Genomic DNA, 16481 nt, shown 5'->3' on the forward strand with positions numbered 1-16481 from the left:
AGTCATAGGAAATATTGTGCCTGGCATGGTATGATGCAAAACCTTTCACAGCACGATTTCTACTAAGCAATGAAGCTACAAGCAAAGCAGGGCAAGGTTTCCCAAACATGTGCAAGAAAAGGTTTTTATGTATGCTTATGCCATATATTTTACAGACATATGGTTTTGTAAATGTTAAAAAATAATGTATGAATACTGTTGGCTTTATATTTTTTTTTTTTCTTTAAAATTTACCATCTGCAAAACCAGGTGCTTTAAGTTTATTCTGAGACCAACTGTGCAAACCTAAAGGGAGAAATTATAACTAATGACTTATGGAAACCTCTAAAAATTTTAAATGTGCTCTTTTTAAATTTCTGGTGGCAAATGCACAATCTGATTGTTTTATAGCAATGAATGGTGAGGGATTTCACTTCTCTCATGCCCTTAAAGATTTTTTTTATAGCAAGTCCTACTGGCTGCAAACTGTCTAACCTGCAAACTTAGAAACATGTCACTAGTAAACGTGGTGTTGCCAGTTGCATGCCTTAGACAGGTCTCAATTTTGACAACCTTCATTTCATGAGAAGGAATTCCTTTTAAAGAGTTTTGTTGTTGTTGTTGTTGTTGCTTTTTTCCTAATTGGTAGTTCTTTGACAGGGGTTACCAAGGAAGTATCAGAAGTGTTCCCAGCTTCCCATCTTAATGTTAGTGGATTAATGGATAAAATAGTGATAAAATAGTCTAAATTGTAAAATAAATACAACTTATTCATCAGCTTCATATATGTATATATCCAAGATACCTTATGCACATGTGTTTCATAGTTTAAAATGTGTCAGATTTGTCTTTGCTGCAGTGTCACACACAGGTTGCCAAATGGCCAGGTTTTCTTGAGCTTTTGAGGTGCTAGCATCAAAAAACCATAAAATCAATTTAAGTGGAACATGTCAGCATAAGAGCCATGACACATCTGTCTAGAGGATCTATTAGCTCAGGTCCCTCTTTCCTGCACTGCTGTTTCCCCTTCTCAGTCTGGCACATCACTGCATGATGAAGCCACAGGTTAAACCCTCCCATGTTTAGGGGGCATGTAAGGAACACCCACTGGTCCTAAGAAAAAACACACAGTTGGGTCATCCACAGTAAATGTTTATAGGTGAGATAAAATGTTATATTTTAAGGCATAAACCAGTTGCTAACTGGAAGAAAACATTAGGAAGAAACGTTTCCTAAGTGCAGTGTTTTTCTGAAATGTCTATGTGGCTTTCCCCAAGGTTCTGCTTCCTGAGTGATTGGATTCAGCACACATCACAAAAGATTAAAAATCACTTCTGCAGAACAATCTTCTTTTTATTTGCAGACCCATGTGGACTTTAATAAGAAAAATGGGAATACACAGCCAGCCAGTTTAAATACACTGGTTGTGAACCTCTCTTAGTTACCTTTTGTAGACCTCTTAGAAGCAAATACTCAGCTCATCTCTCATCAACTCTAGACCACTGGTTAAAAGCAAGCTGTTCTTTCTTTGTATTCCTTTTTTCCCCAACTGATCTTCCTCTTTTTATAATCTAGCAGAGGAAAGCATCCTCCTGCCATGTAAGCAAAGCTCAGCTAGCCTTTTTTGATTAGTGTGAACAAGAATGCCAAGGCATTTTCCCAGTATGCTCTGAGGAAAATGCCGATATTTGAATAATTCAAAAATGCCCAAAGCTCTCAAACTTCAGTCTCAGCTATTGTTTTGCCCAATCTATTATGCATTGAAAACCTAGATTGTGATTGATGAACTGCCCGTAGCAGCAGAGGGGAGATTGTCTGTTCTGTGCGTAACCCACTGTGTAAAATTAATCCTGTGTAAAACGATGCTGCCTATACAAGGGGTTGTAAAGGAAGCATCGCAGAATTTTTTTGGAGTAATTGCTGCATTAGACAGGCAACATTCAGCAATGAGCAAGTGCTTCCATTCTCCAGGGCTTAACGAATGCTGTGGCTTGTGCAAAAAAACAATCGTGAATCCTGTGGTAGTTAAGTGATGCTTAATGAAAACTGTATTACAGGTCACCCAGGTTTCAAGACTCGGTAGATTCTGCTGCTCCATGCCTGAATGGAAGTCACCCGGCTCAGCACATTAAACAAGAATGCCCCAGTGATTATAAGGTTCTGTCTGAGGCTTCCACACATAGGAGGATTACAGAGGGGATGGAGCTGAGAGCCTCTGGTAGCCTGCATCCTGAAATAGACCTAATGAATAATAGCTTCACAAATTCACTTTCATCCTACTTGTTTAATAATGAACATAGCTCCTCCCTGGGTCCTTTGTCACTTGGCACCCCTCAGCACTCGGCCAGGCTACAAACAAGCAACCTGAAGAAGAGATGCATCTCTGTTGTGCCATCTTCAGCTGAAGGAATTGATATTACAGCTATCATCCGCACATCACAGACGTCACTGGTCACCTGTGTGAATGGACTGCGAACTAATTCAGCTGGCATTTCCTCTCATCCTGTTGAGATCAGTCACCACAGTGCTCAAAAATCCTCTCGGCCACAGTCTTGCTCTCAGCCTGGAAACCCTTGCAGTATTCCCTCCCCTCCAGCATGCCTTGTACCTATTTCCGCTGAATGTGACAGAGGTGACTGCGAGCAGATACAAATGCAGCAAGTCGAGGAGAATGGCAGCCTCAGCCTCATGATGAATGGTAGCAGCATTCCTCACCAAAACACCTCGCACAGCACCCAGAAGGTGAGTTTCTTAAAACAAGAACCAGCTGACGATTACTCCTCCACGGCCGATCTTTTCCGGCATCACCAGGGGCTGCCTCCCCCTTACCACCTGCACCAGCAGCTAAACCAGACCCAGGGGACGTTGCCGCACTTACACGCCTCGATGTCTCCCAAGTCCCTTCAGCCCAGCGACGGGGACGAGCAGGACCTCAGCAATGGCAAACAGGTCTGTAGGTGGATTGACTGCAGTGCCACTTATGACCAACAAGATGAACTGGTCAGACACATAGAAAAGACTCACATTGACCAGAGGAAAGGAGAGGACTTCACTTGCTTTTGGGCAGGCTGTGTCCGCCGGTATAAACCCTTCAATGCTCGCTACAAACTGCTAATTCATATGAGGGTTCATTCTGGAGAAAAACCAAACAAGTGCATGGTAAGTCTGGATTATATTTGTTTGAATAGAAACATACTGCTCTGCTCTCTTTCTTGCTCTCCCTTCAGTCTTATTCCAACATAATTGTTGTGCTTTCCTGTAACTTAGTCTGCAGCAGGCTAAAGGGGAATTGGAGAAAACCTTAATCTAAAAGGAAATGTTTGAGTAAGAAAAACTGTGCTTCTTGGAAAAGGGATTCAGTTTCCTTATATGAGAGCTTAACTTTTAATACAGTGCTTTATTTTTTTTAATATTCATTAAAGCATTAATAAAGTGATGATCAAAGCACACAGCAGTCCTTTAACGTAAAACAAGTCACTGAGCCTCGGGTGACATTTTTAATCAAGAAACATAAAACACATCTAATGAAATTCTTTTCATTCCTTCAGCTGAACAATAACCCATAGAGTTGTGAGAGCAAAAGTTTCAAATGGTAATTTAGAAAATAAGAAACTTGTTAGGGATTTTAAACAGTTAAAAGAATAAAAGGAATATCTTTAATTACATTTTCAAAGGTTTCAGGGGCTTTTTTAATTTGTGAAACAGAGCTTTAAAAATAAGTAAAAAACCATTGTTCTCTTCTGATCAAGAAGATGTAAACAACACCAGTGTTCCAAAAAGAGGATCTTGGGAATAACACCATCTCTGCATCAGCCCACCATGATGACAATATGACCAAACTAAAATAAAAGTTAATGACTTCCATTAAGCTTTCCACATGTTTGAAACAACAATGATATAAGTCCCTGACTGAAACAGATGAAGCAAAACAAGTTTGACATAAGCTTCCAAATCGGGCCATGAAATTTGGAAAGTCTTATTTGCAATACCCACACGAGCACGCGTGCCTGCACGCACACACAGACATGGGCAGGGGAGTGGTTATGGCAGCAGGTTGTGGTTTGATAGGCAGAATTTTAGACTAGAGGTCTATTTCATTGTTTTGGTCAGAGAATGCTAGAATGGAAAATGCTCGTAAGGAAGTTAGAGCAAAGCAAACTTTTCTGGGGCAAGCTGTAGCTTTCGATGGAACTTACTTTTTTTCATCATTCAATGAAAAGTTTGCTGGCCTGCAATGGTTATGGAAAGGAGAATAAAGAAAATAACAATATTCAAAATGTTTTCCAGGGAAAAAAAAAGCCTCTGAAAATGGCTATCCTGATTATTATTTTCCTTCCATTGGGTAAATGAAAAACTTTTTCTCAATGTCTGCACTGTTCAGTGAGTATTCCCTAAAGTCATGTTGGAAACAATGCAGATATTTAGAGAGCATCATCAAGTTGTCCAAGATAAAATGGGAACACACTTAAGACCTACCTGTTTCTTTTTCCTTTGAGAGAAAGAACAGATTTCTTCAGTTCCAGAAGTAGCTCAATCACAATTTGTAAAAAATACAGAGGAACTTCCTATGAATATCTTTTTTGGGGGTCATAAATCATCAAGGATAATGCAAGTTAGTTGCCTCTTTCCAAACAAAAGTGTAAGCAAGCTATGAAAGCATGCTTAGAGTTTTTATTTTCTCCTAGTTTTTGTTTGCACTGTTTTTATCATCTGGAATGAGATTAGACTTCTCCTGACTTTAGTTTACGCTTTTAAAATTAAATACTTAAAATGTAAAACCCTTATTAACTTTACTATGATGCTGAAAGATTCAGTAGACTCCATGGGCGAGGGAACTTTTCTCTGCAAAATGTGTGTTTGACAGGTATTGTAAAGCAGATTTCTAATGTTACATTCCCATTCCTATGGGAAACTGGATAAAACCAGGACTTTAAATCATGTCATATCTCAGCAAATGCTAAAAATCTCCTTTCAATTATGTTCATCTGTACTGAAGAACCAGCTTTTGATAACATCTCAAGGTTTAACATTGTGAATAGGAAAAACCCTTGCATCTGATACTGCAGCTGGCCTTCATGGCACATGCCTTGGCATGTAAGTACATAAAGATCTGTTTTATTTGAGCAGATATCGTAGATATTCCCATACATGGAATGGCCCAATCAGAATTAGGAGCTTTAAGGTAGGGTTAACTTGCAGTTAACTCTTCTGTTCCCAGAATAAAAGCCTTTCACTGTCAGCAGAGGTGTCCGTGTCACAACCTGGAATCCTGCGTGGAGTAAAGCTGGATCCAAGTGAGCACATGAAAAATATGTCTTCTTTGTAAATTTAGTTTTCTACTCTGGGAAGACCTTGATCCAGCAGGGGCAAGATCCAAAGCTGGAACAGGGCTCCTTAAAGTTATTAATATCAAGTGGGGATTATTTGCCCAGCAAATTCCATTCCACTTTAAACAAGGGTTGCTGTGCAGTGTTTCATTGTGAGGTGATGTCATGTCATTTTAAATGATGGCTTTTCTTTTGATGTGGTAATAATTGTGCTGTTATTCCTGCAAATTAAGAAGGCAATTCATTCTGTGTCTATAGAGGTCTGAGATTTTGTTTCATTTTTGCTGTAGCCCTGTTAAAGTAACTTTACATCTCTTGGTATTTGTAGTGGAGATTTTCTTTCTCTGTTCACAATTACCCATTGTACTTTCTCTTTAAGCCCTTGGTACTGCTCCTCTCTGTAGGATTGCTGGCTGACTAGGTATTGAACTGCTCAGGAGAAGCTAACAGTGAGCAGCTCCCTGCCCTCATACATGAAAGTACTTTTCCATGTAAAATTATTAATTTCTTATGACAGGCTTTGCTACTATGTACTGTAATAGACAAAGGAATTTTGGAATTCAAGCTACTTGAGAACAGGAAATACATGAGACATTTTGATTGAAAAGTAAATGGTTCACTAAAACTGTAGTTAATCCTTTTATTATCTTTCCAACAGCAGTTTCCACAATACTTTCATGAGGTAAGCTTCCTTCAGTCCAACTGTAACACTCTCATCGTTACAGCTGGTTTAAATTTAGCTGCCTGCTTCTTTCTTTACTGCAGACAATCGACAGGCAAAACATTATCTGGTGTAGAAAACTACTGATGTTTCGGGTCCATATTCTCCTCTCTGTGTTTCAGTGCCAAAACTGGTACTATGAGTGTTCTGTTTTCATATTCTGTTAAATATTCTAATTAAGCGGGGCCTTTTTGTCATTGTGTCCCTCAGTTTGATTTCTCTTTGAGCTCTGCAAGTAGTCTAAAGGAAACTATCTAATCTCTTTGCAATATCCTGTTATGTTTCATACTTAACTCATGTTATTTTAGTTTTATTAAATTTGGGGTTCATCTGCATTATAATCAAAAATATATCCAACAAAAATAATGATGCAATGCCTTTAAGACTTTAACTTCTGAAGATTAATTTCATGCTTTTCTAGATTTGAGGTCCCAGACAATTGGAATTTTGATTGTCTGAGACAGCAAAAATTAGGAAGCTTAAATGGTTTTTATTTAAAAAAAAGAATTTCTCATAGCTACATCTTTTGCTGTCTTCAAGTTCTTTCAGTACTTTGGTGGGTAGAACCCTGCTGTTGTTCAGATATTACATCCTCAGTGTAAGCCTCTGGTTGCAAATGTAAATATGGACCTGCTCATTTAGTTGCTTAGAAATGTCTGCTTTGGACAAATCCATACTTGATTTGTCAGTTCATCCTCTTGCACTCTTGCAGCTTCATAAAGAGTAGAAAATAAGAGTTTCCATCACTGCATGAATATGTGCCCAGGGAATCTAAGTTGCAGGTCTCCACAGACATGATCAAAGGTAAATATAGAGTCATAGCATGGTTTGAGTTGGAAGGGACCTTTATAGGTCACCCAGCCCAACCCCCTGCAGTGAGCAGGGACATCTTCAAGCAGACCAGGTTGCTCAGAGCTCTGTCCAACCTGACCTTAAATGTTTCCAGGCATGGGGCTTCTACCACCTCTCTGTGCAACCTGGGCCAGTGTTTCACCACCTTCACAGTAAAAAATATATTTAACTCATCATACTGAGCTGGACAGTGATAACAGCCACTGCTAGCATCTCTGCTGCATGCAGTTCAAAGAAACAAATGCCTCAGCAGAATAAGATTTTCTTACATATATGCACCATACACAATTTGAGACTATTCTTGGTGCAATGATTTGGGTGCTGTATTGTACCCAGTGAAATTCAGCCCTTGTGCTGTTGGCAGTCAGTTCGTTTGAATCCCCAAGAGTGACAGCATGGGTACTGCATTAAACATGGGGAAATTGAGACAGGAGAAGATAAGTAACTTGCCTAAAGGCATCTTTAGGCAATTCCAGCATTCCAGGGCAGATCACATGTTCAAATCACTCCATCACACAACCAAACCATTTGCAATTTACCTGTGAAACAAATTTTTGTGCAGATTACTCAAAAGATAGCAGGCTTGCTGAACTTCTTGCTATTTTTACTGTGCACCCCTGACGCAGGTGCTTTGCCATCTCATAACCCTGTGAAAACTTTGATCAGAAGGCTCTGCTACATTTCTAACACTTGATGGGCAGCAAGCTGGTTGTGCAGTTCCAGGAGAAAGGGGCCTGTTGAGCAGATTAGTATTACTGCATCTGCTGCCAAGGAAACCAGTGTGGAATCTCTGTTCTCAGTAGATAGCAAGTATTATGCTGTCTGTGGTCAGTGGGGAGCATAGGTCTATCAGTGCATGGTGAGTAATGAGATCTCTACAGGCTGCACCTACAGATGAGTCAAAGAGAAAATCCTGCATCTACAGGGAAAATAGGTCTGTGTGCACCAGCTTAGATGCTTTTGAGTTTCTTCACCTAAACAATAAGTTTCCATGCCTTTCTCCAAGGAACGTTGTGGAAGTCTGGAAAGTATTTTCAGCTTTTGGAATGGAGGGTGTCATGCACTGGTACCAAAGGAGTGCTGCAAAATCAGTAATAATAGCCCCACTTTCTTTTCCTTTGAAGTCAACAGTAGGAAGCATCCATTCTATCAAAGCTGCCTCATCAGAGATCTGTCTTTTTATTAGGTCTCTGATGGCATTGCCCAATACTGTCAAGAGCTGCAGCTTTAAAAACGCTGATTAGAGGATCAAGCAGCAATTTAGTGGTTTTGTGGAAATACTATGTTTGTTTGTTTACAAAAAACCTTGCAGATCACAGGACTGTGCCAATGGGTTGAGGCATCCACCAGCACTGGAGGGCAGGCTGGCAAATGGCTTTCAGCTTGGCACTGGGTCAGCTCATCCCCAACAGCAGCTGGTGAGTTTGAACTTGTCTGTCCACAGGAGAGCTCCAAACTAGCAGACATTGCAGAGCAAATGCTGACAAAATTATTGGGCCAGGATTCCCCTGTGGATGGGATCAGGGAAGGTTGAGGCTGGATATTAGGAAATATTTTTTTCACTGAAAAGGTTGTCAAACATTGGCATAGTGTGCCCAGGGCAGTGGTGGAGTCACCATCCCTGTAGGGATTTAACCAGCACGTGGAGCTGGTCCTCAGGGACATGGTGATCTTGCAGTGTTGGTCAGAGGTTGGACTGGATGATCTTGAAGGTCTCTTCCAACCAAAGACGTGCTGGGATTTTGTGGGATTGTCCCAGGTTTCAGTGCAGTAGGACAGAAATGCAAATCTGAATTTCTTGGTGCAATGGTGAGACACAATGGTGCAAAGGTGAGACCTTTGGGGGCTTGGGACCTGCGTGAGCTGAGCTGCCAAGGGATGTGCTGACACTGTTCTCCCCAAGGGATTATCAGTTTCCCAATGTGGCACTGGGATTGCTGACCTTCAGGACATTCTGTGAGCTGCCTCTCCTTTATTAGGTTGACAGAAGAAGGTGTAGGATGCTGGACCAGGTGGGCTTATGCTCAAGCATAGCTGGCTGCCTTTTTTCTTACTTTCCAGCACTCTGATATGAGTTAGGTCTGGCTGGCATGAAGTAAATTCCAACTGCTGCTGCCATACCCAGAATGGCTTTCAGCTTCAGTTAAGTGCCTTAAAAATGTTACATAGGACATTGAAGAGTTCTGGTAAATGGAATCTGATAGTTAGAGGTATAGAATGGAGGGGGCTTCCAAATGCATGCTTTAAAATTATCTTCTTAGGGTTTTTTTTCTACAAGAGTATTTAATTTCACAAGGTTTTATTTTTATTATTAAGTACTTTGGGACCTGATTAAAACTTATCCTCAAGTTTTCCTTCCATATTTATACAGAGATAGTCACTGTAGATATTGCTGTTCATTCTTTTTTTTTAAGGAAGAAACGAAGTGGGATAGTAACAGTAATATTGCTACAACACAGTGAATACTCACCCCATGAAACTCACTGATGTAGAAGATAAAACAATTAATTACCACAAATATGGTTCTTGCAGTGTTGGATAATTTCCACTAATAATACTTAGTATCTACTGAAAGTAAGGTGATAGGGCTAAGCAGATAGTGCTTTAGGGAACAGATAAGCTTGTGACTCAAGGATGGATATTAATTTCCATATTCCAGATTAAAAATATTCTAGGTGTTCCATTCCATGCCAGTTTTTTTCAAACCAGTAGTAGTCTTACTGTAAAACAGAACTTTGAGAAAAAAAAACATTACTGGGTCTGAGTCTCCTTCAGTGTGGAAAACAAAATAATGGGGGTACAGGGAACAGGACTGATGCTTGTTAATATTGACATTTTCTAAACAATATACTATTTTGGAATTGGTGAAATATTTCTGTATTTTAAGCCATCTATTTTTAACTTTCCATTTCAGAATGAAATAGTGTTAAATGAAGATGCTTGGGTTTTTTGGTTATTTAAAAGCTCTCCCCATCTGATGTATTCATTTTTATTGTTTTGTTAGTGCAGTCCCTCAAACAGTTATATTTCAGCTCATTTTGGGCTTATTTCTCTTCTCTTCATTTTTCAGTGTTTTCATTTGGCTACCAGAATACATATTTTTTTTTAACCACAATTCCAACTGTGACTTTTGAGTAGAAGGCAAATGATGAACTTTCTTACAAAGCAGCAGATATTTTTCAGAGTCCTAAAACACTGAGCTTTTGAAGAACAGCTGCGAATGGTCTGATTACAGAGAACATCTTAAAGGGAGGAAATCTTTCAGTGTTAGAAATGGTTCTCCACAGTGTCTGCTCTGCTTGGCACTGTTGTGGCACATGGAAGAGAGAGTTTTATCAGAACCTCTCCACACTGAGCAAAGTCATTCATGTTCTTTGTCAAATAATATAGGCTAAAGTCTGCCCAGCTTAAAAAAGTGAAATTTATTAGTTGTGACTTAAGCTGCTTGGCTGCAAGACAAACTTGTAGACATGTCTCCCAGGTATTTTTGGAAACTTTCTGCTAGGCTCCTTTCTCTTCCCTTTGCCCAGTTTGCACACAAAAATGACATCTTGATACCATGTTTTTATCTTGATCCTCTTGTGCCACAAAACTCAGTAAGGAGTGATTCTTTCTCATTTTGAGACACTCGGAATTATTTCCATCTCTGCTGTGGCCTGGCTCTGGATGATACTCCATATGTAGATTTATTCAAACCCCAGACTCAGCACAGACCCATAAACCTCTCATGGGGCATCACCTTTTGAAGGTATCTTGCAAGCAGCCTCTTAACTCCCAATTCATTCCAGCTGCATCACAAGATCACTTTCTTTGCTATGCAGATCAATGAATTCTATCAAATAATCACATCTGAAGATGCAAAAAGGGAAAGGCTTTTTAGCCTCTAAGCACTGGCTTTCCAGTGACTCTTAAGGATTTCTGTAGCTCACCATTTCCCATGTAACAAAAGTGTGACAGGTTTTCTTTCTCACTATGCATCCTGTCTGGGAATGAATCCATCCATCAGTTTCACTATATGAATCTGCAGAGGAGTAAAGATAAAGTGATACACCTCAACTAGTCAGATGCATTCCCAATTCTACTCATAAGGTTTACAGAGCAGTAAATATAACTGTGAACTACCTGCTTACTATAGGAATGTCTTAATACACCTCAAGAATACTTTAAAAATGTTTCCAGCAGTCAGGTCCTAAAACTATAATTCTGCAGGGTCCAGCATAAATTTTAGCAGGGTGACTTGTCTCCAGAAGATCTGGGAAAGAAGGTTACTTTCAGTGATTTGAAGACAGTCTGCAGTTCCCTAATACCTATGAGCAGTGAAAGACCTTTTCCCCCCTGAATTTTCATTTGTAAAAACTTTTACATCTGAATATTCTTAATCTTGCCATTTAGAAGGTGGAGAGCTTGAAAGTTCCTAAAATATTTTAACGAAGTCTTTGTGATTGTGTTCTTGAGGTTAAGTGCTTGGCTTTATTTTATTTCTATATATGTGTTCTGTGGGGATTATTAAAAATGGCACGGAATTGTTCTGAACTCTGAGTGATTGTGTGAATGGTGATTAACCTCAAGAAGGAAGCATAGGTTGAATCACCTGGCAGAAGAGGTCAAATTAAAAAGCAGTAAAATTAAATATTGTTTAAAAACTGTGCCAACGATATCCTCATTAATGTTTCTTATAAGGCCAATACATTTTAATACTCTGTATTAGTGAAACATATGTCATTTAATAAAAATCTTAATCTGCATTTGCAGGCAGCACAGAGGCTGTATAGTATAGTCTCAGGGGAGAGAGAGGAATTTAGTGCACATAAAAAACTTTACACAGTCATTTATGCAGTTGGATCTCAATTCTAAATGTGATGCATTTGTTTGTTACTTCGGGGCAAACCAGCACCAGTCAACCTTTAACAATCGGATGAGAAATAAAAAACCCTCATTCCACAGCTCAGGGTGTTTATGTCAGCTCCAGCTTCACAGTGGGCCAGATTCTGAAACCTTCACTCACTTGTTAAGCAAGCCATCCAGTGGGCCTAGTAAAAAAATAATGCACTGTTTAAACTAAATATATCAAAACTTGACCTTTTGGCATCTGACAACTCACATTGAGCAAGATTTTCACAAGCAGACCCTCCTTTTGGATAGCTTTATTTTGAAGGTGCCCTACAGTAATAGGCCACTTCTGAAGTCGAGGTCCTTTCTCTCAAACCAGACAGTGTATAATTAAATTACTGAAATTTCATGAGCACTTCTGGAAATTTTGATCTTAGATCTCCATTTCCTCACGAGTAAAATTAAATCAATCTCTCTGGAGCACAGTGAGAGTGAATAATCACAGTAAGGTAGTGAGGCCAAAAGTGTAACGCATCTGTAATGTTGTTTTGCATCTTTAATGGCTCCTTCTGCTGGGAATCTCAAAGCTCTTTCAAGGATCTGCCTGCCTGTGACATTCTCTGTGCAGTGAAAACTCTGGTGCCCACGTTCCAGATACAGCTGGATTAAGGTAAATTACTCTGCAACTTTCTGTTCCTGTGTACAGGGATGTAATTGTAAAGAAACCCTGAATTTACACCCAGGTACCTGAGCCCCAAATGGCTCAGCCACAAAGTGTCAGAAGTCACACACTGAGAGCATGGACAAAAAAGCAAGAAAAAGACCTCCTTATTCTCCAGGTGTTTTGTCTTCCACCTGTTTCTTAAAGTTGGTGAGAAACTGTGCACTTTTGCAGGTCAAAAAGTCCCTTCTTCAGAGCATGAGTAAGGGTATGCAAGGCAGTGATCTTATTCAGCTTTACAGTGGCTTTCCAAGAAAATAAGACCACTACAGGGTATTCTGTCTCAAGGACACCTGCATTTTCTGTGTTTGGTAAGTCCAAAGAGGGGCTTTATTTCAAATGGCTGTGCATTTATATCACAGACATTTGTCATTGCCTGACTTTTCTGTTTCCATCCCTGGGCTCAAGGAACAATGTGAGTTTTACTTCAAAGTCTGCTATTTTTGTCTACAGCAGTGTCTTCCTTCAATCTCCTTTTTTTTATTGCTGTGTACAAATAACATATGTGTGAAGAGATCCTACACTCAGGTACAGCGTAGCTGCAGTGTTAAATAATTGATCTTGATCTTTCTTTTGAAACTGCATCCAAGGCATTTAAAAGTGGGAAATGGAAAAAGCATGTTCTCATAATCCAGCTCAGTAAAGTTTGCACAACTGCTCTTTGTTTCATCATCCCTACAATAAATCTTTCATTTATGCCAATTGAGAATGCCTACTAAATCTGCAAATGATTACTTCCCTGAATTGTGTTGGGATTCTTGCAATACATTTTTCTTACATGGGTAATGATAAAATAAGAGTCCATCAAAAATATTTTATTGCCTGGCAGAGAGCCTTTTCTGAAATGGTTTTGATTCAGGGAGATTCTTCCAAGTGTTTTCAAATCGTTGCTTACAACTTTCCTTTAACCCTTGCAGGGAGAGCTGCCAGGCTCTGGGAATGTCAGAAATAACCTGAGTCAATCAGCAGCTGGGAGAATGCAGGACCTGGGTGTCAGCTGAACCTGAGGCCCTGTAACCATGCTGCTTCAACATGTCCTTGTAAAGGGTATTGTGTTACCATTAGATTAGAGAGCTGATGAATGTCAGACTGGTGGGAACCTTGTAAAACTAATCTGCTGTGTCCATGTTGCTACAATTTCCCTCTGTTTCAGCCAGAGAGCGAGGAAGATGGAGTTTTACAAAGAGGAAAACACGAGGCAAAACTGGTAGGGCCATTGGGGTCACTTGAGCAGAGCCTCTTCAGTCCCAGGTATCATGTCACCTTGCAGTAAGCCCTGCAGTACACCCAGAGGCACAGAGCACCTTGATGTGTCCATGCCTCTGAGAAAGGTGTACCAACACCATGACTTGTTAGTCAGGATCTTTCAAAGCCATATAAAACAAGTCCTGCCCATTTCCCCCCCCTCTTTCAAAGTGGGTACAACTACAGTTACTTGCTTCTGCACAGGCACTGTAAGAATTGCTTTGCTTTTCCTTATAAAGAGAAACAGTCTCAACCCCATTCCCTGCAGATCTCAAGCACGCTGTCTCCACATAAAACGAGGCCCAAGGGGCTACTCCTGCAGTGGCACAAGTCATGATGTCTGAAAACATGGCTCTAGTACTGCAGGGAGATGGGATCTAGCAAGAGAACTACCTTCTGATTCTTGCTTGCCCTGACAGAACAGCAGTAGACCTGACTCAGTGTGGGGTGCTCTTAACAAAACCACATCTGATGTTTGACACGTTGCCCACTTGCCTCCATGCAATACACTGTCTCTTCAAACAAGACGTGGGGAGAGCAGAAAAAAGCAGATTATGTGAAAATATTTTAAAGTATCAGAGTTATTCACAGACTTGTATCTTCCTGCATATCCTCAAACATAATGACATTTTTAATTGCATGGTCCTGGTGATCTTGAAGTTCATTTTTTACAGTTTTTTAGTCTAATTAAACATTTCTAGCTTATGCTTTGTCTTCTAGGCAAAAGAGTGAAAAGATGACCACAAACACAGAGAGGACAGACACGTGCATCAGGTGCACAGAGCACACTGACTTAGTGTGTCTCTTTTAGCCAGGTAGATGCTAAATAGCATGCTTTCCACTTCAGACTGGCAAGCACTCTCTTGTGGATGTCTTAAATCTGGGCTGAAATGATATGCCCAGTGTTATCTGAAATGATCCTTGACTAGTTTTGTTCAGACTTTGAAAGGAGGCAATCAGGAATACTTGCAGGTTTGAAGAGAATTTAGAGGGAGAGGTATTGGAAGTACACAATGAGAATCACAGGAAGGGCCAAGTGAGGGATTTTGTATCATCTTTCCTCACAGGTGGTTGTTGAAAAGCAGCAAATTTAGGACTTTGCAAAGGAAAGACTTCTTAACACTGAGCAGAGTTGAAGGGATTGTGATGCATGGATGTTCTTAAATGCAGTCTGTGATACCCCTAACCTTCCATCTCAGGCAACTTGTAGCTGGGCCACTAGAATGACAGCACATTTAAAACATGAATATTTGGAGCTGCATTACTTCATTTCTAGTGCTGTAAAAATACCATTCACATAATGGGGTAATGGCCTGCAAGTTCTCATTATTTCAACTGCTTTGGAGTTATAGGAGTTCTGTTCTTTTGTGGCAAGAATCCATTTCTCATTTTAGCATCCTTGGCACTCACCTAAAGGATAGGAAATTAAAAAATGATTAAGGGGACAGAGAGAAGGTCTTTTAAGGAAAGATTAAAGGAATTAAACAAGGGCTGGGTTGGGGAGAATGAGGAAAGGAAGGCATTGTTTAGAAGAGAATAGAGAATAAGAAGGGGGTGATCAGGCAAAAACAAGCAAAGGAAAAATTAAAACTATACTTTCAGTGAAAGTTTCATAAAAATGAGGTGTATTTTAGAATGGAATAATTTTGTAGTGGACACAGAAGATGCAGAACTCTATGAATAATACCAACTGGACTGTCTGAAAAACTGAAAGAGAATTTTTAATGAAAACTGTCCTATTCCTCATCTCTGCTATTCTGTGAGAAGTGATTGCTTTGTTAGGCATAAAACAAGGCACAGGAATAGTTTTCACCTTCAGGTGTCTGCATTCTCGAGGTATTATTTGTATATTTTGTCCTCCTAATGTTGCTACAAGGTAGTGGGGGATAATCACCATGCAGAGAAGATGGTGCTCAGCATCCCCTGAGCTGTGGGTCCCACAGTCCTCCCAGAAAAAGCTTTCAGACCATGTCCCAAACCAGTGCTTGCTGTGCATGCTGGCAAGTACAAAACCAGGGGTGACTGGCTAGAGCAGTCAGTTTGCCAAGAAAGATACCTTTTGTTCTGCTTTGCCCCTACCAGATTTGACCTTTACAGAACAAAAAGTTTCTCCTCACCACAAAGGAAAGCTTTGCTTTTGATTCCAGTGAATGCAAACGTCCCACATTGTGCCCAAAATGACTGTGCCATGACATATGGATATTTTGTTTCTGCTGTGAAACTGGGTGGATAAAGGCTGTTGAACACAACAGCTTCACCTGCAGGTTCCTGATCCAACTTTCTCGAAATTCAGGCAGTAAAATTCAAGTTTTGGATGGAGCTTGTTTGGTGTGGATTGAGGAGTGTCCCAAAGCCCCAGGGAGGGGTTGGTGTTTGGCTGGGGAGGGGTGCAGGGCACAGCTGCACCGGGGGGTGGGTGCTACAAAGATATGGGACCCCAATCAGAGGATGCTAAACAAAACCTGGGGAGAGGGAAAGAAGCCAGCTCCTTTCTAGTCATCCCCTCTGCCAAATCTGTACCTGGGCTTATGTTTGTCAATTTTGTGGTATCTGTGAGCATGATAGATATAGCAGAAAAGGAAGATAATGAAAAGCATGCTAATGCTGCCTTCCTGCTTTACATTTGGCATGGACTGAGATTCCTTGCAAAGGCATTTGCTGATCAGGAAGAACAGAGCACACCAGCTCTCTGTTTGCTCTTTGGTTTTGCACCAGCCATCTTGAATGAGTTTTTCCTTTTAGCAGGTGAGAGCACCCCCACCCCATTAAGAATTTGTCTTAATGGTTTCAGAGGACAACCTTTGTG

The 16481-nt window shown here is 40.3% G+C and overlaps 1 protein-coding gene across 2 annotated transcripts in view; it reads left to right on the forward strand.

Moving 5' to 3' along the window:
• GLIS1 (GLIS family zinc finger 1) overlaps positions 1-16481 on the forward strand; it is a 185202-nt gene that overhangs the window by 86704 nt on the left and 82017 nt on the right. For both annotated transcript variants that reach the window (XM_071750088.1, XM_071750089.1), the window contains one exon: positions 2037-3138. In XM_071750088.1, coding sequence (XP_071606189.1) covers positions 2037-3138 — 1102 coding nt within the window. The remainder of the gene's footprint in view (positions 1-2036; positions 3139-16481) is intronic.

Source organism: Heliangelus exortis, chromosome 8 (assembly GCF_036169615.1).
Source record: "Heliangelus exortis chromosome 8, bHelExo1.hap1, whole genome shotgun sequence".
Taxonomy (NCBI): Eukaryota; Metazoa; Chordata; class Aves; order Apodiformes; family Trochilidae; genus Heliangelus; species Heliangelus exortis.